The sequence below is a fragment of the Leucopleurus acutus genome (assembly GCF_964270905.1).
Source record: "Leucopleurus acutus genome assembly, chromosome: 15".
NCBI classification, from domain to species: Eukaryota; Metazoa; Chordata; class Mammalia; order Artiodactyla; family Delphinidae; genus Leucopleurus; species Leucopleurus acutus.
In genome coordinates, this window is record NC_139157.1 from 72,603,413 (window position 1) to 72,627,028 (window position 23,616).

The 23,616-nt window shown below is 36.9% G+C and overlaps 1 protein-coding gene across 4 annotated transcripts in view; it reads left to right on the forward strand.

Annotated features, from left to right (window-relative positions):
• Window positions 1-23,616, forward strand: part of IBTK (inhibitor of Bruton tyrosine kinase) — a 90,373-nt gene that overhangs the window by 4,024 nt on the left and 62,733 nt on the right. For all 4 annotated transcript variants that reach the window (XM_082855988.1, XM_082855990.1, XM_082855989.1 and 1 more), the window contains exons 2-10: window positions 3,071-3,758; window positions 8,788-8,884; window positions 10,007-10,131; window positions 13,747-13,857; window positions 15,207-15,377; window positions 17,139-17,256; window positions 17,346-17,526; window positions 19,731-19,854; window positions 22,174-22,351. In XM_082855988.1, the coding sequence (XP_082712114.1) occupies window positions 3,438-3,758; window positions 8,788-8,884; window positions 10,007-10,131; window positions 13,747-13,857; window positions 15,207-15,377; window positions 17,139-17,256; window positions 17,346-17,526; window positions 19,731-19,854; window positions 22,174-22,351 (1,426 nt within the window). In that variant the 5' untranslated portion in view covers window positions 3,071-3,437. The remainder of the gene's footprint in view (window positions 1-3,070; window positions 3,759-8,787; window positions 8,885-10,006; window positions 10,132-13,746; window positions 13,858-15,206; window positions 15,378-17,138; window positions 17,257-17,345; window positions 17,527-19,730; window positions 19,855-22,173; window positions 22,352-23,616) is intronic.

Genomic DNA, 23,616 nt, shown 5'->3' on the forward strand with positions numbered 1-23,616 from the left:
TTGCTTTCTTTGCCTTCAGTAAGCATTTGTTGAAAGCATGAATAAGATTAACGCTAGGCATTGGGCCAGGAATTTAGGAAAGATGTGAGGGCAGGAGACAGATTTGAGGATTATGAGCACAGGTTAAAGTTAACATGAAGAGATTGAAATTACGCAGGGTGCGTATGAATTAGAGAGGAAAAGAAGACTGAAGGTGGAACATTGAGAGAAGCCTAATATTTGAAGGTCAGGGGAAGGGAAAATGCCCTTGGAAGAAGTGGTAGGAGAGAGATCCCATGCATAAATGCTTCAGTGGTTCCCTGTGCTTTCAGTACTCCTTTCTAGATTCCTTACGAGAATGTTGTGGTCATGACTCGAAAGCAGAGAAGTCAAGTAACATTACCAAAAGTATTTGGCAGTTTGGAGGTCATTGGTAACCTTAGTATGTGTGGTTTCATAGGAGAAGAATGCTTGGAAACTAGTAGCAGAGACATTGAAGCCCAAACATGAACTTCGGAATAAAAATTTCTTATCTTTTTGTTACTGAAGAAATGATAGTAATAAAAGCTGCTATTTGTTTTTCGTTTTTTTTTTTTTTTTGCGGTACGCGGGCCTCTCACTGTTGTGGCCTTTCCCGTTGCGGAGCATAGGCTCCGGACACACAGTCTCAGCGGCCGTGGCTCACGGGCCCAGCTGCTCCGCGGCATGTGGGATCTTCCTGGACCGGGGCACGAACCCGTGTCCCCTGCATCAGCAGGCGGATTCTCAACCACTGCGCCACCAGGGAAGCCCCAGAACTGCTATTTGTTGAATGTACATTTGGTAGCAGGTACCATGATAAGCAGCTTTATTTATCATTACGGTAACCCTTTGAGGTTGGTGGCATTGTCTCCATTTTCAGAAGAAGAAATGAAGCCTTGGAGACATTATGTAATTTGTAGAGTTATGTAATTGGTAACAGCTGGCATTGCTATATTTGAATCCAAGTATGTAGGATTCTAAGAAATGTTAGCTCTTAGTCACTTAGTCCCTTCATAATTTATGTTCATAGTACTCTGTGCCTCTCTCATTATATATTATAGTATAGTATCACTTTTGTTTATATTTAATATTCTTTTTTCCCTTTTAAGTGTTTAAATTATGTATAGTAACAAATTGGGGAATTCTTTTCTCTTGTATCTTAATTATATCCTGTAGGGTTTGAGTTATTCACATAAGTAGTTCCTTTCAGGTATTAGGAAGACACTGAAAACACAAAGATGGCAAAAGTTTAGAGCCTCAAAGGGATGAAATTAACTACACGTGACTATTTTGCCATCTGTCATGTTTTCCAGTTTAAACATTTTAAACTACTTGAGGCTTTGGTACTTTTTTCTTCATGTCAACTAACTACCAAACACTTTGCTTATTTATATATAGTCTAGTAGAAACAGAACTGGAGCTAGAAAGGACTAGGAGTTTTTTTTTATGTATGTTTTAAATACTTGTAGTGTTTGAATACATGTAGTCAAGCATACATCTTGGTAAAAGATTACTGCTAATCACAAAGAACAGATATCTCATGTTAATGATTTTAGTGTTTTCCTGTGTATGGGAAGGTGCAAGAATCTGGTCTTCTTACCTACCTAGGAGCCGGTAGATCCAAAGCATAGAATGCTTCATCCTGTTTTTCCCATCCTGAATTTCCCTCAGGATGTACTGTCAGTGGGCGTCTGCAGTGGGTTGCAACTTAGCCTTTTGTGTTACTGGATGATGAGCTACACTCTTCTTTAATGGTTAAAGCAGATGTACAATGTGTGTTTGACAGGCCATAAGACAGGCTGTTTTAGTTAGCATAAAGTTCAAGCCAAATCATGTATAAGCCAGAATGACTTCCCCATATCTCAGTATGTGAAATTTTTTTCTATCGGTGGAAAGTTTGTTTGTTTTTAACATGGTTAGTTAAATTTATTGATATTAGCAACAATAACAGAGCAGATAATGCAAAACTGCGGCCATCTGAAAAACAATATCAAGGTGGCTTTGAAGTGCATTTCTTTTAAAAGTTACCTTTGAAATGGACAGGCGACTACAATTCCAGGGCTTGAAAAGCACTTCAAACACAGGAACAAAGTAATCTCTCCTTTCCTCCCTTCCCCCATCCTCCCTCTCTCTCTCCTGTCAAATGACAAAATTAAAACAATTTAGTAACGACTTGGATGTCCTTTGTTCAAGGGAAAACAACGCCTGGATTGCGGGGGGTGGGGGTGGGTGGGGGGGGAGTCAGTGCTCACTGGCGGTGAAGGGATTTCCAAGGGATTTTGGGCAAGAGAGACTTACAGAATGTTAGAAGAGGCAACTCTGAAGCAGGGTGCGCTTGGCTAGGAGGTTGGGGATTTCCTAATAAGGCGTGCAGGTCCTGTTCTCTAGAGTGAGGTGAACTCGCTAAAGCGGAGTTGGAGGATTAATTGTTGTTAGGTTTCCTTGACAGGTGTGTCCTGTAGGTGCAGACTGACAGGTTTAGATTTGTGCTGTGGGTGAGGCCACTGGGGTGGCCTCCATTTTGGGGGTCCTGATTAAATGCATTAACTTAATCACTCCACGTGAACATGTCTACTCGTAATGTCTGGATTCTGAAATAAAGTGTGAGTGAAGTCAAATAACTTAGACATACCACGGATGTGAGAGTCCTTTGACCCTTCCAGTTACCTGTATGGTAACATTTGTAGAATCCGGGCAGACAGGCCGAGGGTTTCTGCCAAGTGGATCCACTTCCCTTTCTTCCTCAACTTACTCGGGTGGAGGTGGATGGAGCCACCTTTCAGTCAGGCTGTGGCCGAGCAGAACTAACCTCCCTTATCAGAACTGGGAGAGGAGGTCGAGCTTTTGTCAGTGAAGCTCTAACCTTGCCACACATTCCATAGGGAGAAAATATCACAGGAAGGAGGAGTGACTGTCCTATCTGTGAGAAGTTGGTAGGCTCATTTGTTTGCTTGTTTGTTTTTGAAATAGGAATTAGGGGCACTTAAATATGGAGGTAATTGTACTGTAAAATACTTGAGCAAGAGATAGATTGTGTAGTTTTTACTCTGTCTTTCTCCTTCTCTTCTAGGTCCCACTTGCAATCATGGATATTTGAAAGGAGTGGACAGTGTGGAGGGGGAGCTCCCCTCCTCCTCCCCGTGGTGCTTGACTCCAGGAATAATTTATAAACTGTGGAAAGCTTTTTTTTAAATAAAGAACTTGTGTTTGATATAAACTTGATAGGGCTATTTATAATTTTTGGATTTAAGTGCCAAAATACATTGTACAGATCTATATAGTTTTATACTGTTGCCATGAGGATTTAAATTATAATCCTAAACAGGCCATTTATTCTCTATAAATCTTTCTGAATAGCACCTTTGTGTCCTGGCTTTTTCATTTTTTAAAAATCATCTGACTGTTCAGAAGAAGTAAGCTGCATTAAAACAATTAGGATGAATTCTTCCATCCCTGACTGCACATCAAAATGTCGATCCCTGAAGCATGCTTTGGATGTCCTTTCTGTGGTAACAAAGGGGAGTGAAAACCAGATTAAGGCCTTTCTCTCCAGTCATTGTTACAATGCTGCAACTATCAAGGATGCCTTTGGCAGAAATGCCCTCCATCTTGTTTCCTCCTGTGGAAAGAAAGGAGTGTTAGATTGGCTTATTGAGAAAGGAGTGGATCCATTGGTGAAAGACAAGGAGTCAGGATGGACAGCTTTGCATAGAAGCGTTTTTTATGGACATATTGATTGTGTTTGGTCTCTGTTGAAGGTAAGTGTCATTTGTTTATTTAAAACCATTTGGTCTGGCATGTATTTTTCTTAATGTTTTTCATATATTCCACTTACTTTCCAAAAGAGATTTGAGTTCTTATCAGTTGTTTGATATCTTTTACTATTATAACTCATCTTTAGAATTCAAATCTCATATATCCTTTTAATTTAAACCTTTTATGATGTAAAATTTTAAACATATACCAAAGTTTACAATGTATCATGAACTGTTGGCCAATTTTGTGTTATGTATGTCTCCACTGACTTTCTCCACCCCATGTTATTTTGAAGTGAATCCCACTTTGTCATTTACTCAGTACTATATATCTTTTAGTATTTTTAAGAAATACAGTTTCCTTTTGTATAACTATGTTATTATCTACTTTAAAAGGGCACTGGTTATTTAAATCACTTAGGGACTATGTTTTGAGTCGTGTGTTTATTTCTTGTTTGGCTAGGATAAAGTTTTTATAGTTCTTTAAAAAAATAATTAGAATCAGGGCTTCCCTGGTGGCACAGTGGTTAAGAATCTGCCTGCCAATGCAGGGGACACAAGTTCAATCCCTGGTCTGGGAAGATCCCACATGCCGCGGAGCATCTAGGCCCATGCGCCACAACTACTGAAGCCCGCGCGCCTAGAGCCCACATGCCACAACTACTGAAGCCCACACACCTAGAGCCAGCGCACCGCAACGAAGAGTAGCCCCCGCTCGCCGCAACTAGAGAATGCCCGGGTGCAGCAACGAAGACCCAGCGCAGCCAAAAATAAAATAAATAAAATAAATTTATTAAAAAAAAATCTACCTCTAAAAAAAATAATTCGAATCAGTTTATTTTAAATTTCTCATCAAGTAGATTAAGATTAAATCTAGGGGGCTTCCCTGGTGGCGCAGTGGTTGAGAGTCCGCCTGCCAATGCAGGGGACGCGGGTTCGTGCCCCGGTCTGGGAAGATCCCACATGCCGCGGAGCGGCTGGGCCCGTGAGCCATGGCCGCTGAGCCTGCGCGTCCGGAGCCTGTGCTCCGCAACGGGAGAGGCCACAACAGTGAGAGGCCCGCGTACAGAAAAAAAAAAAAAAAAAAAAGATTAAATCTAGGTTTGTTGTACTGTTTAGCCAAATAATATGAAGTGTTTTGGTATATACCCTGATGGATGTCATTTCACTAATGAATGCAAATTAAAAACTGTTAGAAGTCATGAGTTTTAAATTGAACAATTAGCTTGTGTATAGGCATTTAGTCATGTTTGTGGAGGACCAGAGAAGAACAAAGCAGTTCCTGTCCTCAAGGCACTTGTGGTCACATTAGGGCATTAGGGTGCTTATCTTCAGTGTCTTTATCTTTGGTGTCTGTTTTTTGTTTTAAATTTTATTTATTGGTTGATTGATTGATTGATTGGCTGCGTTGGGTGCACGGGCTTTCTCTAGTTGCGGTGAGCAGGGGCTACTCTTCATTGCGGTGCACGGGCTTCTCATTGCGGTGGCTTCTCGTTGTGGATCACAGGCTCTAGGTGTGTGGGCTTCAGTAGTTGTGGCACGTGGGCTCAGTAGTTGTGGCTCACGGGCTCAGTAGTTGTGGCTCACAGGCTCTAGAGTGCAGGCTCAGTAGCTGTGGCGCACGGGCCTAGTTCCTCCGTGGCGTGTGGGATCTTCCCAGACCAGGAGCGCAGGCTCAGTAACTGTGGCGCACGGGCCTAGTTACTCCGTGGCATGTGGGATCTTCCCGGGCCAGGGCTCGAGCCCGTGCCCCGTGCATTGGCAGGCAGATTCTTAACCACTGTGCCACCAGGGAAGTCCTGGTGTCTGTTTTTGACTTCAGAAAAATTGTTTACATAGTGGTCTTTAGGTGGTAACATTTACTGATCAAAATAATTTTCAGTATGTGTTAATAGCAAAATACCCTTTTTGGAGCTAAACTATCTAGGTTTACTACTTACTGAGTCCTCTTGGATGAGTTACTAAATCTTGAACCTCAGTTTCATCTATAAAAAGAGGATAGTAGTGGTACCTTCCTTATTTTTTCCCCCCCCAGGGAGTTTCAGTGAAGAAAATCTTTTCTTAAGTTTATTAATAGTACTGTTAATTCCTCTTATATGTAAAACCTTTGGGTATCAGTTTAATTTGCCTATTGTAATCTCTTTTACAGGAAGAGCTAGGTTAGTAAGAGTTAAAGCATCTATCAGCTCTACTTCTACCCTTTCCCACCAGTTTCTGCTGGAAAATTGGATGACTGCCAATCCTTTCAAGCCTGAGAGTGTCCTTGGATTTTCTGCCATCCTAGGGGTTGCCATTCTGGTGTTAGGATTGGGGGCTTCCGTTTGAAATAGGTTCTGGTCTGAATTTTGGACCTTCCCTCTCTTTGGGTTTCGTTTCCCTTTAGAAATCCTCAATCATCCTCGCCACCTTGGCTAGGAGAAGCCAGGAAATGGTGCCTTGGGCGACCTTGCTCTTGGCTTGACTGTCATCATCATCAGAGTCCTTCTGATCCGTGATAGACACTTAACGGGGATGCTTCCCGCTGAAAAAAATATTCCCACAGAAACCTCTTTCATCCATTTAGTATTCGCATGTTGCTGTGAGCCATCTGCATTTTTTTTAGCACAGACTTCTTTCCCCTTTTAACACTCCTTTAATTGGAAGGGCTGCAATGATGGGGTGTTCATGTCAGTTCCACTTCTGGTGATAGCTCTATAGCATTTAAGGTGTTACAGACTAGCAAGAAGAGACTATACAGAAAAACACATTTTAAATGAATTACATTTGATAAAAACTTTATAGGTATGAAATTTTAAAATTAAGTGCTAAAATTGTACAATAAATAAACACCCATGCTATCAGTTCCTGATTGCCAAAGATGAAAAACCTCAGCAGAAACTTCTTGTCTGCCAAAAGCCAGAGTAGAAACAGCATATCTTATGCAGCTTTTCATTACCTTCTTGATTCCGTGACAGGAGGCATGTTTATGTTTGTAGGGTCCTGCTGTGTCTGTTACCTCTATACCGGTTTTCTTTAATTTTGGTGGTTTATTTATATTACTAACCTGGAAGAACTTGCTTTAATTTTCCCATTTGTAAATGGAAAAACTCACTGAATCATGAGATTGTGTGGATTAAGTGATAATACTGTTTGTAAAGTATTTGGAATACATTTTTTTTTTTTTTAGTGCCTAATGTGTATTAGGCAACGATCTAAGTGCTAGGAATATTGTAATGGGGAAAAAAAAGACAGAATCCTTTGCTTGTTTGTTGGTTTGTTTTTTGGTTATACTTAGGTGCTATTTAATAAGGTAATGAATTTACCTACTATTTTGGGGATATGTAAAGAGTTGATCTTTTAATAAATGGGATAGACTAGACTACACACGGATGCTCCTACCTTTAGAGTTTAAGGTGAGCATATTAGAAAGTGTCAGAGACCACCATATGTAGGGAGCTGTAAAGGCAAAAAAGTGTGGCTAGTCCTTTATGCAGTTGGGGCTGCTTAGGATGATGCAACTGTATGTAGTCTTATTAGGGTCCAATTGGTATATATATAATAAAGTTTAGGACAGATTTATAAAACTGATCAAGTAAACTCTCCAGGGATCCTGTTTGTCAGATTCGTAGCTTGGAACACTCTGCCCTGGAATCTACCCTTCTTACCCTTACGAAGGCCAAGCTCAGGTCTTCCCACATGGATTTATTATATCTAACTTTGAAAGCAGCAGGCAACGTACACTTTTAAATTTGTTAAGATCTTAGATCACTTCTGGATTTTGTTTTATTTGTTAGCTCACTAACGAGTATTTTTGTTCATTGACAACCCTTGTGAAATCAAGTGTTATAACCATCTGGAACCATCTTGATTTTAATTTATTAAAATCCATTGTTACAAGGTAAGAGGAGATGCTCTTTCTTAAGTAACCCAAAAAGAGTATTCCAACATGTTGTGGTTAGAGTTTAAAAACTTCATGGTTCATCTCAACCTGTAACTGCCCAGGTAAACTGTGGGTGTACATGGATAGGCAGTGATCACTCACATGAGTTAAAATTATTGTTGAATGCCATATTAAACTATCAGCAAATATTAAAAGTTATTTATGAAAAGGAGTACATTTTGTGTTTAAAAAACTGTATGTAGTAATAATATGAATTGAACATTGCTCTATTTCTCCCCTCCTCCAGTTATATTTTAAAAACAGTAAATAATGGTGCTAGGGATAGGGTGTGCTAACTGCCTTAAATAGATGGGACAGAAAATGTTCTGTTTCATGTTTGAATTCTGGAGATATAAAACTACAGATTACTTTAAATTCATTCTTAAAACACACACACACGTGCATTCTCAGGGGTTTTTTTCCGAAACAATCTAACTATAAGTGGTAAGAGACAATGCTCTGAAAATTTAAGTAGAAAATTTTAAGTGGAAAAATATAAAAATATATATCACACAAGTAGAAATAAAAGAATATAATTGTCTTCATGTCAATAATAGACGTAAATGGAATTCAAGGCAAAAAGGTGGAGCATAGGTGATCACATTATATACAGTAAATCCTAAAAAACATATATATAAAAAGTAAGAAGTATTCTTTGCCATTGTGTAGAAATCTTTACAGCCCTTAGCTGGATGTGGAGTTTGGCTCTTTAAATATGAAAAAAAAAGCACGTGTGTGTACACATAGACCCAGACCAAAAGTTAGGGCCTTCTCAGTAACTGACCTGACTTACCACGGAAAACTTTCATATCTATTTCATTTTGATTTGTTTTTCATTTTGATTTTAAATGTTATTTTATTTGTTCACATTTTCTGGTTCTTCTTTATTTACCCAAGAATTGGATATTCGATTTCTCTTAGTTTTCTTTTATGTGAGAAATAAATGTGTATGAGCATAGGAGATAATTGTTATTAAATGTTTATTTTTAATGTATTTATGGGTTTGATCATCTGACTTTTTTATAAATAAATTACTGATTATAGGTAAATGATTAAAAATACATACATATATATCTGTATATACACACACATATTTTTTCCTTTTTTTTTTAGCATGGTGTTAGTCTGTATATTCAAGATAAAGAAGGCTTGTCAGCTTTGGATCTTGTAATGAAGGATAGACCAGCTCATGTAGTATTCAGAAATACCGGTAAGAAAATTCCACAAATATATTCCATTAAGGTACAGCTTAGAAAATTTTATTGAAATTTTATTGTTATAGAAATACCTGAGGAAATTTGTGTGGATATCTGCAAAGAACTTTTACTCTGGTATATGTTGGTTGATAACCTTGGTTTTCTTTCAGAGCACTTTGGTTTATTTTACATTTTTCAGATTCAATGTTCATTTCTGTGTATAAGAGTAAAAATACAGCCTAAAAAGGGAAGGCAGCTAGAATTGTAACTACTATAAAGCCGTTGATGTGCATTCAGAAAGTAACAGCATTTGAGCTAGAGGGGGAAAGGAAGTGATTCTTCTACCCACATGTTCCTTCTTCTCATTGCACTTATCTCCAATTTTTTTGCCCTGTGAGCTTTGGTAATGGAAATTGACTGAAAAGGAGGAGAGATTTAAATGGGGGCACTAGTTAATTTGCATTTTAACTAGTGAGCAAGCTAAGTAAGGACATGTTCTTCATTTTTATTTCTATCTTGGACACTATATTGCAAGTTACAGTTATAATTCCATTCAAGAACTTTATAAGCCTTCCAAAATAAAAATGAAGATTTATATCATAATTAGCTGTGATTAGGTTTTATCCCAGTTTAATGGATATTGGCCCAACCTCTAGTGTGATTTTGCATCTATCAAGAGCAAACTATTGGAAGATGATGTTTCTCTAGAAATAGGAGCTAATATCATGTTTGCTTCATTTAGAACCTTTATATATTAAATGTTTTAATAACATTTTACATTTAAATAATTACATGTATTATTTTCATGGAAACTAGGTGGATATGGCGGGTGGTATTTTAATCATTTGGCAGTTAAACTTCTAAAGAAACAAGGGTAAAGTGTTAGATTGCTTACATTGGGACAGACCTGTGCTGAATTGGATTTTCTGATTTCTATTCTTAGAGTTATATAGTAAATTATTAGATTCATAATTTAAAAGAGAGGGTTGGTAGTATCTTTCTAAATATGGTAATTAAATTAGTTTTTGTGAAGAATCATGTTTGAGGTAAACTGATTAGTGGAGTATATCTATAATTAAACTACACTGATACTTGTTTAAAATGTAAAAGAGTATAAAAACTAATTTTCATTTTAGATCCTACAGATGTCTACACTTGGGGAGATAATACAAATTTCACCCTGGGTCATGGAAGCCAGAATAGCAAACATCATCCCGAGTTGGTGGATCTGTTCTCTAGGAGTGGGGTTTATATCAAGCAGGTATGTTGAAATACAATCTGAGCACTTTTAGAGATTAAAAAGAACTTTTGTATTTGATAGCTTATCTTTTCATTTGGATTATGTTAACTTTGGTGAAGGTGCAGTAACATATTTGAATGAAGAAATTGATCAACAGAACTTTACTAATTCTTTTTAGATTTTGTTAGTCTTAATCATATTTAGACTATGTAAAATATCATAAAACTATGAGATGTTTGTGTAAGGCATGTTTAAAGTTAGAAGGCATTATACAGATATTAATTTTTAAAAGGTAGAGCTTGTGTTGATTTTCTAGTTTTTCTTTCTACTTAATTAATTAGAGTTCTTCAGATTGTTTCTCAAGTGAATTTGTTGTTGATACTCAAATGAAGTTTGTTATTAGTTTTAGGTAAGTGAACCTGAGTTCTTAAATATAAGTAATTGTAAAATTTTAATTGATAATTCTAAAGGTTTGGTCTTTGGCCTTATATCATTATTCTGGATGATTCCACTTCAGTAGATTTTGCTACTGTTGGCATACTCATCTTTCTCTGTAACTCTCGTGTGTGTGTGTGTGTGTGTGTGTGTGTGTGTGTGTGTGTATGTGTATGTGTGTAATTTATCTGTAGCCTCAGCTTTTCTTCCTCTTGAGTTTCATTTCAGTTGTACTCCAGACATTCTTTCAAAGTTTTTAAATTTAACTGTCTGAAGTGCTAATTTTGCCATTCCTAAACTTTCTCTACTTAATTTTTAAAGCTATAAATCTCAGTTTCTGAATCCTGAAAATTACACCTCAGAATATGTCTTTTGAGTTCATCTCTGCGTGATTTTTTTTCCTGATGTAATAGTTAATGTCATTCCCCTTTTATTCCCCGAAATATTTGGATTATATATTATATGGCCACCATATTTAGGGTTCTGTAGAACACTGGTTTTCACACCAAAAGTCATTAATTAATGTATCACAATTAGCAGTTTAAAAAAAATGAAATAGAAGAGTTAAACTCAAGAGAATATTAAAATTTGAGAGGCCAAGAACAGGAGCCCACATGGGAATGAAGAGTGACTAGAGAAGTAGAGAGTAGAGTGGTGTCCTGAAAGCTAGGATTCTGACTGGCCATCTACATAGACCTCGAGGGAACTTAGGATATTGAAAGGACTTGGGATGGACCAGAGTCATAAGCCTGGGGTCAGAGTTTCTAGTGAGGGTGAGGAAAGCTGTTAGAGCAGGGCTGGCTGCTCTTCCTCACCTAGTTCAGAGCCTTAGGTAGACGTCGCTAATCAGTCACAGCATACTCTTGTTCTCCCTTCGTCCCTCCCTCCCTCCCTCCGTCTTCTCTCCCCTCTCTGTTTTAAACTGAACTTGAACAGGTCCTCAGAATTCACCCATCAACAGCCACTAATGATTGATCAGAGTTGAGGCACTTAGAAAGATACCTGTTTTCCTTTTCTGACTTAGTACATGATATAGTCAGATTTCATGAGGTGAGATTTTTCAGGAGCAGAGATTTTTACACAAAAGTGAAGGAATAATAAAGATGTTAAAAAAAAAAAGTGAAGGAATAATGGTGACATTAGGAAACGGGCTGATTGTACCTTCTGATCCTAAGATATATGTGCTGTAGAAGAACTGAGCATATTCCACTTGGTAGGGTTAAGGATGAAACAGTATACCCAAAGAGAAAACTACATTTCAGTTAAGGCAAGGATATGAGAGTATTTTGTGAAGAAATTAAGGATGTAAGGGATTTTTTTTTTTTTTTTTAACTACGAAAAGGAGGATTGAAACACAAGCACAGTGGATAGGTTTGAGAGGAAGGAAAGCAGTGTAAATTTCAGTAAGAAAAATGGAAGCAAGTTAATGGGAATATTTACTGAGCACCATTGAGAGCCCTGTTACTCACTGAAAAAGGGCTGATTCTGTAGTATAGTACCAGATGAATTAACTGCCATGGAACAGAGATGATTATTATTAGCATAATATATTCCTCAGAATTAAGATGAAAATGCATGTCAGTTACCTCCTTAAAAAATTCAGAGGTTTTAAAGTTGGAGGTCTTACACTCTGGTATTGGTTGTTTTGTAGAAGTCACAGATTATAGAATGGCATCCTAATATTGAATATAGAATTGAACAAAATGTATTACTTGTGGTTTCATGAAATAATTTTTCCCTTACAGATTGTAACTTTGTATTACACATTTGAATACAATTTTGGGTTTTATTTTTAGACTTTTTAGGCATTTGTGGTACAGCTAATAAATAAGATAGTGATTTTTGCATTATCATAGGCACATGTATTTACAGAACTCGCCAAGTGGTTTAGGGATATGTGTAAACAGAGCTTGCAATTCAGCTTGTAACTTTTTTTTTTGGCTGCTTTGGGTCTTCGTTGCTGCGCACGGGCTTTCTCTAGTTACTGTGAACAGGGGCTACTCTTCACTGCGGTGCTCGGGCTTCTCATTGCGGTGGCTTCTCTTGTTGCGGAGCACAGGCTCTAGGCGTGCGGGCTTCAGTAGTTGTGGTGTGCAGGCTCAGTAGTTGTCGTGCACGGGCTTAGTTGCTCTGTGGCATGTGGGATCTTCCTGGGCCAGAGCTTGAACCCGTGTCCCTTGCATTGGCAGGCAGATTCTTAACCTGCGCCACCAGGGAAGTCCATGATTTTCTTATTTTTCCAAAGGACCCTGACTTTCTGGAAAATAATTCTAGGATTTTTTTATTTCTTAATCCTTTTTTTAATATCCTAAGTTAGAAATATTTATGGGTGGCATAAGAGATGTAAATGCAGATTATTTCTAAAAGTAAAAAAGGATTTTTAGATAGTATTAAGGTAAAATAAGTATACTGATGCATTGAAAAGTGGCAAAGTGTGGCCTGCAGGTTACGTATGTAAGTGCATGCATATTTAAAACTGCTCTTGGTTTCCTATTATTGCCTTCTGCTGATGCAGTTCAACCCTTTTATAGTAACCTTGTTTTCTGGTAAGAATGTATGAAAATGGAACTGTTTGTCAGAGGGCAAGGAGGGTTCTGGGAAGGAAGTGGGGAAAAGAGAAGAGCTTGAAAATTAGTGTAAAATTATTTAAAGCCATGTAATTATATTAAAGGTATATTAGACAAAATCAGAGGTATAAAAAGCATGTACTGTTTACCCCCCCACTCCCTGTTTATAAGGTGATGTTGGAAAAAATACTCTTAAGGCACTTTTATTATTTTCTTTAGTAATAGTCACTATTTGGTAATCTTTATGCTTCATATTTTACTCTGTTCAATTCTTGCTGTTTGAGATTTTATGAAATTGGAAAACAACTGACTACTACTTTTTGTAGTTGAATACTTAAGATTTGCATTTTCCTTTGTTTAGTGTCTTGTGGGTAACACTTGCTTAATTCCTTCTAAATTTTTCTTCCCCCAATGTCAGTGTTTTTAGACGTAGTTTTAAAATAGACCACCATATATTATAAATTTTTATTACAGAAAACTTTAAACATGTACAAAGTAGAGAGAACAGTATAATGAATCCTAATGTACCCATTATCTAGCTTAAACAATTAGTAATATTCTGTTATTTCTTTTTTATAAAATAAAGGATGTTTTATTCACAGAAGTTTAATAATATTCTCTTGTTTTCCTGTAGGTGGTGCTTTGTAAATTTCACTCAGTGTTTCTGTCTCAGAAAGGGCAAGTTTATACCTGTGGTCATGGTCCTGGAGGACGATTAGGCCATGGAGATGAACAGACATGCTTGGTAATTGAAATGTCATTATACAGTTTAGGTAACTTTGGTAAAATTGTATAAACTGGAAACCTCAGTTAACTAAAAAATTTTTTTAACCAACTATAAGGAGAAAATAATATACCGACTGATAATAGAGTTTACAAGATCAGTTACTTTCCTGGTGTATTGTGTTCAAAATAAGGATTTAGATATGATGCAAAATTCTAAAGCATTAAAGAAAAATTATATTGTATAGCAAACATCGAGTCAGGAGAGTACATAAATAAGCTTTAAAATATTTCCATAGTTGAAATTTAAAAAATCAGACTAATTGTAAAACTCTTCCTGTAGTCCAGGATCTAAGTTTTTATTCATTTTTAACTTCTCATTAAGGTATTTGTGGTCTGAAAATTGGGCCAATATTTTCATTGTATAATCACAAAATTGACTCTTATGCTACTGAAACTTAGTGCTAATTGGAAGAAACCTAATAATCATTACATTCAGGAAAGTTATTTCCTCACTAGGTTACTTTTAAGGTAAGTTTTTTTTGAGGGGACTGCTGGCATGTTCATCAGTTAAGAGGTCTTTAAAAATGAGAGAGAGCTATGGTAGTCTCTTCCATTTTTTTCAAGGGTATATTATGTTCTAGGCATTGTTCATGCTTTCCATGCAATATCATTGCCTTGATTTAAGCCTGACAACAGCACTGTGAGGTTATAGGCCTTGTTATCCTCATTTTATACACAATGACAATAATAATAGCACTCATTTATCAATTGTTTACTCTGAGCCAGAGAGTGTTGTGTTTTGTACTTACTAACTCATTTACTCCTTATGCTGATTTTTTTATCATCCAAAATACTATTATTATTTTGTGTTCAGATGAAGAAAATGAGAAAAGATGAGGTTTGTTTGAGATCAAATAGCTGGTAAATGACAGAATTAAGATTTGAACCCAGAACAAATGACTTTAAAGGAATATGGTATCGTATGTTTGGTTATGCATTGAAGGGCTGCATTGATTCCTGTATTCTTATTTATTTCTTCACTACACCAATGAATACTTTGGCTGAAGAGCTCCCTTTATTCAAACCAGACACATTTGCACTTGGTGTATGATAAATGATAAGGGCTCAAAAATCATTTATTGAATCAAATTGTTTTATTGAAATGTCTCACTGGGATTTTGTATTTTACTTATAAAGCAATGTCCATTAAACTTATCTCCCCCTTGCTGAATTGTACAGTTTGCCCATGATAGGTACAGCCGTATAGCAGTCGTATCATTTGGGATGTGGTATCATAAGATTCTATTTGTATTTTGTACTTTATATAAACGGTTAATGTGATATACTGAAGTTAATTTTATTTTGTAGGTCCCTAGGCTTGTGGAAGGACTGAGTGGTCATAATTGTTCTCAAGTGGCAGCTGCTAAGGATCATACTGTTGTATTAACTGAAGATGGATGTGTTTATACGTTTGGTCTAAATATTTTTCATCAATTAGGAATCATTCCTCCACCTTCCAGTTGTAATGTACCTAGACAGGTAAACTTCTCTTTTTTATTTTTATTTTATTTATTTTATTTTTTATTTTTTTGCGGTACGCGGGCCTCTCACTGTTGTGGCCTCTCCCATTGCGGAGCACAGGCTCCGGATGTGCAGGCTCAGCAGCCATGGCTCACGGGCCCAGCCGCTCCGCGGCATGTGGGGTCTTCCTGGACCGGGGCACAAACCCGTGTCCCCTGCATCGGCAGGCGGACTCTCAACCACTGCGCCACCAGGGAAGCCCAAACTTCTCTTTTTTAAATAATAAGGTGACCATTGGTGTAAAACCTATATGGACAAAAAAATGGAAGGCATTGACAGAGCAACTTATTTTACTTGTATTCAACAGTGTGTTTCTTCAGTGGTATATATTTTATTTTTCACAGGAGAAATTAAGCGTAGTAATGTACAGATTAACATTTATTTGGAGTGAGAAAGAGCACTTGGGACATTAGGCAGCAAACTGCCTTAGATTCAACTTGTAAGTGTTCATAAGCATCAGGGAATCCAGATATTTTGGGTTTGAAATTTAAATAATTTTGAGGCCCTTCTTAAGAAAAAAACAGAAATTTTATAAGTAAAAAGTGGGCCATGTAAATGAGGCATCCAGAAACTTAAGCTTATTGGCTTCATGTTAGATCTGTCTCTGCGCAGAAATCATACCTGGCAAGTTTACGTGAGGGAACATAGGTCTAAAAGCAACTGTTTTTGTTCTGTTTTCCCTTTCGCATTTGTACAACCACCACCAGAGGGTGGCCTTTCCTCAACTTCAGGGACCTAGTACGCAGGACAGGACTGGTGCTTTAAATTAATATGTTACTAGAATCATCACATATAGCAAATGTGTTTTCAACTCATAAGATTTTGCATTTTGGGTGTTAGACTTCTCACTGGTTTAATCCTCTGGATTTAAAATGATTATTAGATATACATTTTTAGTAATAAGCTTTAAAATCCAGTGCTTTTCCATCCTGGATGGCTAATGAATCAACAGGAATTACTCCAAAATAATTAGAGGTAGTTTGCAATCTGTGGTACTTCTTAGGCCCATTTTCCCCAACCAACTGTGGAATTTGTAGATATTTAATCATTTTGCAGACTTTAGAAATGGTAGATTTTACTCCCATTTTTATTCTCATTGTGTGGCTACCGTGGAACTCTGGGTTGATATGGACATAGCCAGTATTAAGTGCGGACAGTTTCGTACCCCAGGAGCCATTTGGCAATGTCTAGAAACATTTTTAGTTGTCACAGCTGGGTGTGGGGGTGGGAGTAGTGCTACCGACATCTAGTGGGCAGAGTCCAGGGATGCTGCTAAACCTCCTACGATGCACAACACAATCCCCACAACGAAGAATGATCTGGTTCAAACTGTCAGTAGTGTCACTGTTGAGATACTCTGGATATGTCAAATTTAAAAGTATCATAGTTTTCAGTAAGAATGAGAATGCCTGTTTTGCATATTGCTTGTTAACAAAAGTTTAATGATTTGGTTTTTATACTGTGTCAGTTTTGTTTTTTTTTTACATGTTTAAACTCCTGACTTAAGGTGGCTGCATCAAGATGTCTTGTATTCTGAGAAGAGTTGGGGTGTCAGTATTAGTGCTGAGATCTATTAGTGATGAATGCCATTAGCACTTGAGGGGGGTACTGGCAGCAAATATGCCATATATTTGCTACCCTGGTCTACTGGATCTTGTGCAAAATTCTGTTAGTTCATAGGTACATAATAAACTGAAGTCTTGTTTGTCTTTTGAATAGATGCAAGCAAAATATCTTAAAGGGAGGACAGTCACCGGAGTAGCAGCAGGCAGGTTTCATACAGTGCTATGGACTAGAGAAGCTGTTTACACCATGGGACTAAATGGTGGACAGCTGGGTAAGAAATCCATGATGACAATATCTGAAAAACAAATTGTATTCTTAAAACGGATATTTTGTGATTTGTTTATTTGTGTAATTTTTTAGGTTATTTACTAGATCCCAATGGAGAAAAGTGTGTAACTGCCCCTCGTCAAGTCTCTGCCCTTCACCATAAGGACATCACTGTGTCTTTGGTTGCTGCTAGTGATGGGGCAACTGTCTGTGTTACCACAAAGGGAGATATTTACTTACTTGCAGACTATCAGTGCAAGAAGATGGCTTCTAAGTATGTGTATTTTTGTGAAAGAAACATACTTTAATAATAATTCAGCTCTTCCAGCAAATATCTGAGTATCAGCTTTATGCATTCTCTGAAATGTCAAATGGAGAAAATTGAACGGTGGGAAAGTCAGGAGTTTTTGCCTTTGATAATCTTAGTCTTTTGGCAAACATCCAGTAAATATATATAAAAGTTCTTTGTAGGTTGTAAAATAGTATTTCTGAATTATGATAACATATGGTTAAATATGACCTATAAGTTTCCCTTTTTTTATGCTTCAGGTGCACAGAACTAGATGAATCATAATTCTTGGTTTGTGACACTATCATTGGTTCACGTGTAGCCTTTTATATATTATACACTTATTTATTTAAAAAAAATCATATTCTGTGGACCCTCTACTCAGTCCTTGTATTTATACCTAAGTGGTATATTTTCTTATCTTTGTATCTGTATAGGCAGTTGTTACCTGTTTTAGTAACATGCAGTAAACAAGCAGTTGGCTGTCTAATCAAAAAGTCAGTTTAAGCAGGGAATTATAAAACTTAGATGGGTCTACCAACTGGAGTTCTCTGTCTTTTGTGCATAAACCATACTTATAATACTTATAATGTGTTACCTGTTACTTCATTTTGAATGATTTAAGGAGCAAGTGCTTAAAAACAAGTGTGAAGTAAGTTAAAGGCAAAATCCTATATTTTTTATACATTTTCAGTATTTTATATACTTGGTTAATCCATATCTGATTTGACAGCCGTTATTTTTTGTTGTTTTTTTTTCTTGCGGTACGTGGGCCTCTCACTGTTGTGGCTTCTCCCGTTGCGGAGCACAGACTCCGGACACGCAGGCTCAGCGGCCATGGCTCACGGGCCCAGTCGCTCCACGGCATGTGGGATCTTCCCGGACTGGGGCACGAACCCGTGTCCCCTGCATCGGCAGGCGGACTCTCAACCACTGCGCCACCAGGGAAGCCCGACAGCCGTTTTTTGCTTGTCATATTTATTGTGTCTTTTTAAAGTATTCAGCTTTTATAGAAAGTGTTCTTTTCAGACTAATATTTCATTGGTTTACATGATGTTTCATTATATTATAACTGTAGTAATAAATACAAGTAGAGAAATAGATCTTTGAGCAGGTACAATAGCTCAGTTAGTAGAAGCAGGAGTGTGTAGGAATTCTAGAGAGTAGCTATCCAACTTTTAAAGTAATCAGGGATTTGAATTGAAATTCAACAGAATGTGCTTTTGCTAATGTCAATGAGATGGTAACTTCATGAACAGATACCAACTATGAGGTTAGCTCATGAGCAGATGTCAACCATCAATACATACAACTTATCTTTTGTGTGTAACAACTGGAAGGTTATCAATTGTAGGTCATATTTCAGTTATAAAAACATGAAAATGTGAACATACATGTTTCTTAGAACTGACTGTGTAGGTTTCTTTCTGAGCATGAGATGATTTGTGAAATGTTAGGTTTTGTTTTTACTTTACATTTATAAAATCTGCCCTGATAACATTAAATTACATAAATATAAGTTACATCCAAGTTTTCACTAAGAAAATTCTTCTGTTACAGCTGGTTACAATGTAGTAATTTTGAGAAGAAAAACATTAAACAAACAAAAAAAGAAAAACATTTTAAAACGTGGGTAAAATATCTGAAAGGGAGGATAATCATTGGAGTAATAGCAGGCAGGTTTCACACAATGCTATAGGCACATCACGTGTGTAGATGTAATGAAATGTATAATGCATTGGCTAGTGGATGAGTTATTAAATTAGCAATACTAATGATTTTTTTGGTAGGTATATCTAAAGTTGTCCATATTTGAAATTAAGGATTTTTGTTTTGATTTGAGGTTTAAATTTTTTCTGTTAAAATGCAGATATATTTAGGAGCTTTTAGCCTTATCAGTTATTTAATCTAGAGAGAATGTGTGTACATGAGCAAGTGAGGTTTTAGGTATTTAATGTGTGTATCTGGGTAGGTAGAGACCTTTGGGGAGGGAAGGACTTGCCATAGAAAGAAATGGTCATTGTGTAGGGGAAACTCATAAAAGGAGGAACTAAGGATAACAAAGGTCAAATCATCTTACTCCACCTTTCACAATAATCACCCTAAATTAGTGTTTGAACAGTAATTTCTTTAAAATTGATTGTATGTTTTAGAGAACATGTTAATCTAGAATTTTTTTTTTCACCCAGACAACTAAATGTGAAAAAGGTTCTTGTATCTGGGGGGCATATGGAATACAAAGTTGATCCTGAACATTTGAAAGAAAATGGGGGTGAAAAAATTTGCATTCTTGCAATGGATGGAGCTGGAAGGGTGAGTATATATTTATAAAAAAGCATAGTAATCTTGTTCTTAGTTGATAGCTGTAGGAGACCTGATAATGTAAAATTGTATTGCTATGATAGTGATGATTCCTGTTGACTTTTGTTTCCCTACTTGTTTTTTTTTTTGCGGTACACGGGCCTCTCACCTTTGTGGCCTCTCCCTTTGCAGAGCACAGGCTCCAGACGCACAGGCTTAGCGGCCATGGCTCACGGGCCTAGCCGCTCTGCGGCATGTGGGATCTTCCCAGACCGGGGCACGAACCCGTGTTCCCTGCATCGGCAGGCGGACTCTCAACCACTGCACCACCAGGGAAGCCTTCCCTACTTGTTTTTGATGTCCAGTACTAATTATTGAGAGTTAGGAGCTGGTATTTCAAAGAAAGTATGATGACATTTAACTGATGTTGCATAGTACTGCCTTGTTAAACTGTAGTTTAAATTTTCATTTATTGTGCTTAAAATGGAAGTAAGAGGTTTTGATAGCTTATTTGATATATACACTGAGTACTGAAAAATGGTTTTGAATTGCATAGATATGAGATATGTAACTATTCTTAAAAAATAAAAAGCTAAGCTGGCAATATTAAAAATACATAATTGGAAATTTTCTCTCAAATTTGGTTTTAAACAAATGTACACATAATATATATGCAGAGATCATAACTATCATATAGAAAATGTAATGTATTTCTAGATCACTATATAAAGAATCTCTGGGACTTCCCTGGCGGTCCAGGGGTTAAGACTCCACACTCCCAGTGCAGGGGGCACGGGTTCAATCCCTGGTCAGGAAACTAAGATTCTGCATGCTGCATGGTGCAGCCAAAAAAAAAAAAAAAAGACTCTCTTACCTCTTTTCCTTTAAGTAAATAGAGTTCTAATTTTTATTCCTCTGATAAAATTGTCAATTAAAAATATGTATTATACATTAGAAACACTGAAAAAATTTTACACTGTGACTGGAAAAACACAGATTGCTTTCTGCTTTTTGTTTATAAAATAATAACATGCAAGTGTTTTCTGAGGTTTTATAAAGTGCTATACAAATTGGCATTTTAGAAATTGAAGAATTAATCATAAAGCTCCACCTGCTGGTACATTACAGGCATAAATCTACTGTGGTTGATGATTTTATTTGAGGGAACTATATTTAGGAATTAGAGATCTAATTTGTACTCAAAGCAGGAAGCAGAGGCATGGAATTGCATTTAAAAGGTTGAATATGTAAACACTTGACTTTGGGGGCTTCCCTGGTGGCGCAGTGGTTGAGAGTCCGCCTGCCAATGCAGGGGACACAGGTTCGTGCCCCGGTCCGGGAAGATCCCACATGCCGCGGAGCGGCTGGGCCCCTGAGCCATGGCCGCTGAGCCTGCGCGTCGGAGCCTGTGCTCCGCAACGGGAGGGGCCACAACAGTGAGAGGCCCGTGTACTGCAAAAACAAACAAACAAACAAAATTTGACTTTGGGATTTATTTCATTTACATTAATAAGGATCTAGCTTGTTTATACACGTGGATATTTACTTCCTGTAAAATTAATTACTTTGCTGTAAAAATGACAACCAAGCTCTGACGGAATCAGTTAATCAATACAGTCTACTTTTTGTGTACGTAACTTTTGAGTGACCTTGGCAGATACCATTCTGTGCTTCAGGTTTCTTAATTATGAGGGGATTGAGCTTTTAAAGATCAGCAGTATTAATTGCTCAAATGAAATCATACTTGGAATTCCAATCTGTGAAGCAGATAAAAGGGTTGCTGCTCTGGATAGAGCTGGATTGGGAAGCCCTCATCGCTCTCCATCCCTGAGCTATTTCTCAGGAACACTAAGGTTTGCAGAACCACGTGGAAGCCATTGAATTCTATGATTTATTTTGTCTCTAAGACTTTGTTTTACCTGAGTTATGCAGACATCTCTTTTTCCTCCCCCTTGAGAGTAAAGTTTGGATTTTCATAGGGTGGTTTGCATTCTTGTAAATACTACACCAAGTCTAATATTCCGAGTTTTAGCATTAAGATTTTCGTTTTTCTTTCCATTGTATCTGTTTGCCCCAAACAAGTAACAGTGAAAATTACTTCATAAGAGGAGTGTCTTTAAAGCATTTTTAATGCTTCATGTTAGCTTGATGTATTTTCTGAAAGACACACCATCTTGACTTTTGTAGTGTTTATCTTTTACTTTGAAAGAATGAACATTGAAAATACTCATCAGAGCTTTTATTTTTAGATATAATATCTCTTGATTTCATTTTTTGGTTGTTCAGATGCTATATTGCTTTCTATTCCACTGAAATTTGGTTTTATCTTAGGTATTTTGCTGGAGATCAGTCAACAGTTCTCTGAAGCAGTGTCGATGGGCCTACCCACGCCAAGTCTTCATTTCTGATATTGCTTTAAGTAGAAATGAAATTCTTTTTGTCACAAGAGATGGAGAGGGATTTAGAGGGAAATGGTTTGAAGAAAAAAGAAAGAGTTCTGAAAAGAAAGGTTTGTTCATATATGTGAATGGCATACCTTTAGCTAACGTTTAATTTTATAAGTATTTATCATTAGGTTTAACTGACAAGTGTTATTAGGTTTTATCCCTATATCGCTTCTTTTGATTTTGGTTGTGTGTTTGCAGGTAAACAAAGGGAATTCAATTAACTTAAATCCAGAGTTTTCAACCTTTTAGTATGCCCTGAGGTCATGGTACATTCCCATCAGTAACAGGGGCACATTAGTCTCTAGCCTTGGCTCTCGGGGCGGGGATATATAAAGTTTAAAAAAAAAAAAACTTCCCAGATGGATTTGAACCATCTTCCAAGCTCCTTTTTTTTTCTCTCCCCAAACTGAGAATTGAGTGGCTTATGCTATGGGTTTTTTTGTTTTTGTTTTTTTACATGTTTGAATATATAAAATTAAACTTTTATAAAGTATCTTAGGACTTAGAGGAAAATTACAGGAAGAATAAGGTTTTTATGTTCATTGAGAATTTTAAAAAGTACAGGTGGTTTTATTAAACAGTTGCTGAATAATTGGAGATAAGTTTCATTCATTCCTTGATGAATATAAAGGAGAGCTTTAATTAAATGCTACCATTGAAAATAGAAGTCATTCATTACATTATAGAGTTCATTCTTAATTATCTGATTATAAATTTACAAACTTGTGGGTTATTTAACATTGGTTTTTAACTTAGGTTAGCAGCTTTTTTCTTTCATCCGTAACTAGTAATCTGTTGATTTTTTTTTTCCTTCCAGAAAAATTTGAATTCATTTATCTCTTTACATCTCATTGCTCCCACCCTAGCCCAAGTCATCACATGACTGACTGCAAAAAATAAGTTTTCTTATTTCCACTCTTGCTTCTTTTTATTCTCTTACCAGAGTGAGCTTTTAAGCTCTGATCCTAATATTCCTGTGTTTAAAAACTCTGATGGTTTCCTCACTTCCTGTACATGGCCTACAAGGCTCCTGCTCTGACTCTTGTCTGCATCTCTGAACTCCTCTTGAATTCTCTCCCTCTCACTTACCACTCTTCAGACACACTGACCTTCAGGTATTCAGTCTTGTCCAGCTATGATTATTCCCAGGGCCTTTCCTAATTTTTCACATCTCAGCTTAATTTTTACTTCATCAGAGATGTTTTCACTGATTCCTTAATCTAAACTTAGTAACCCTGTTTTACTTTTAATACTCTCTTTGTATTTTCATCATGCAACTTATTTTACTTGTTTTTATCTATTTATCTTTGTGATTAATTTTTTTAAT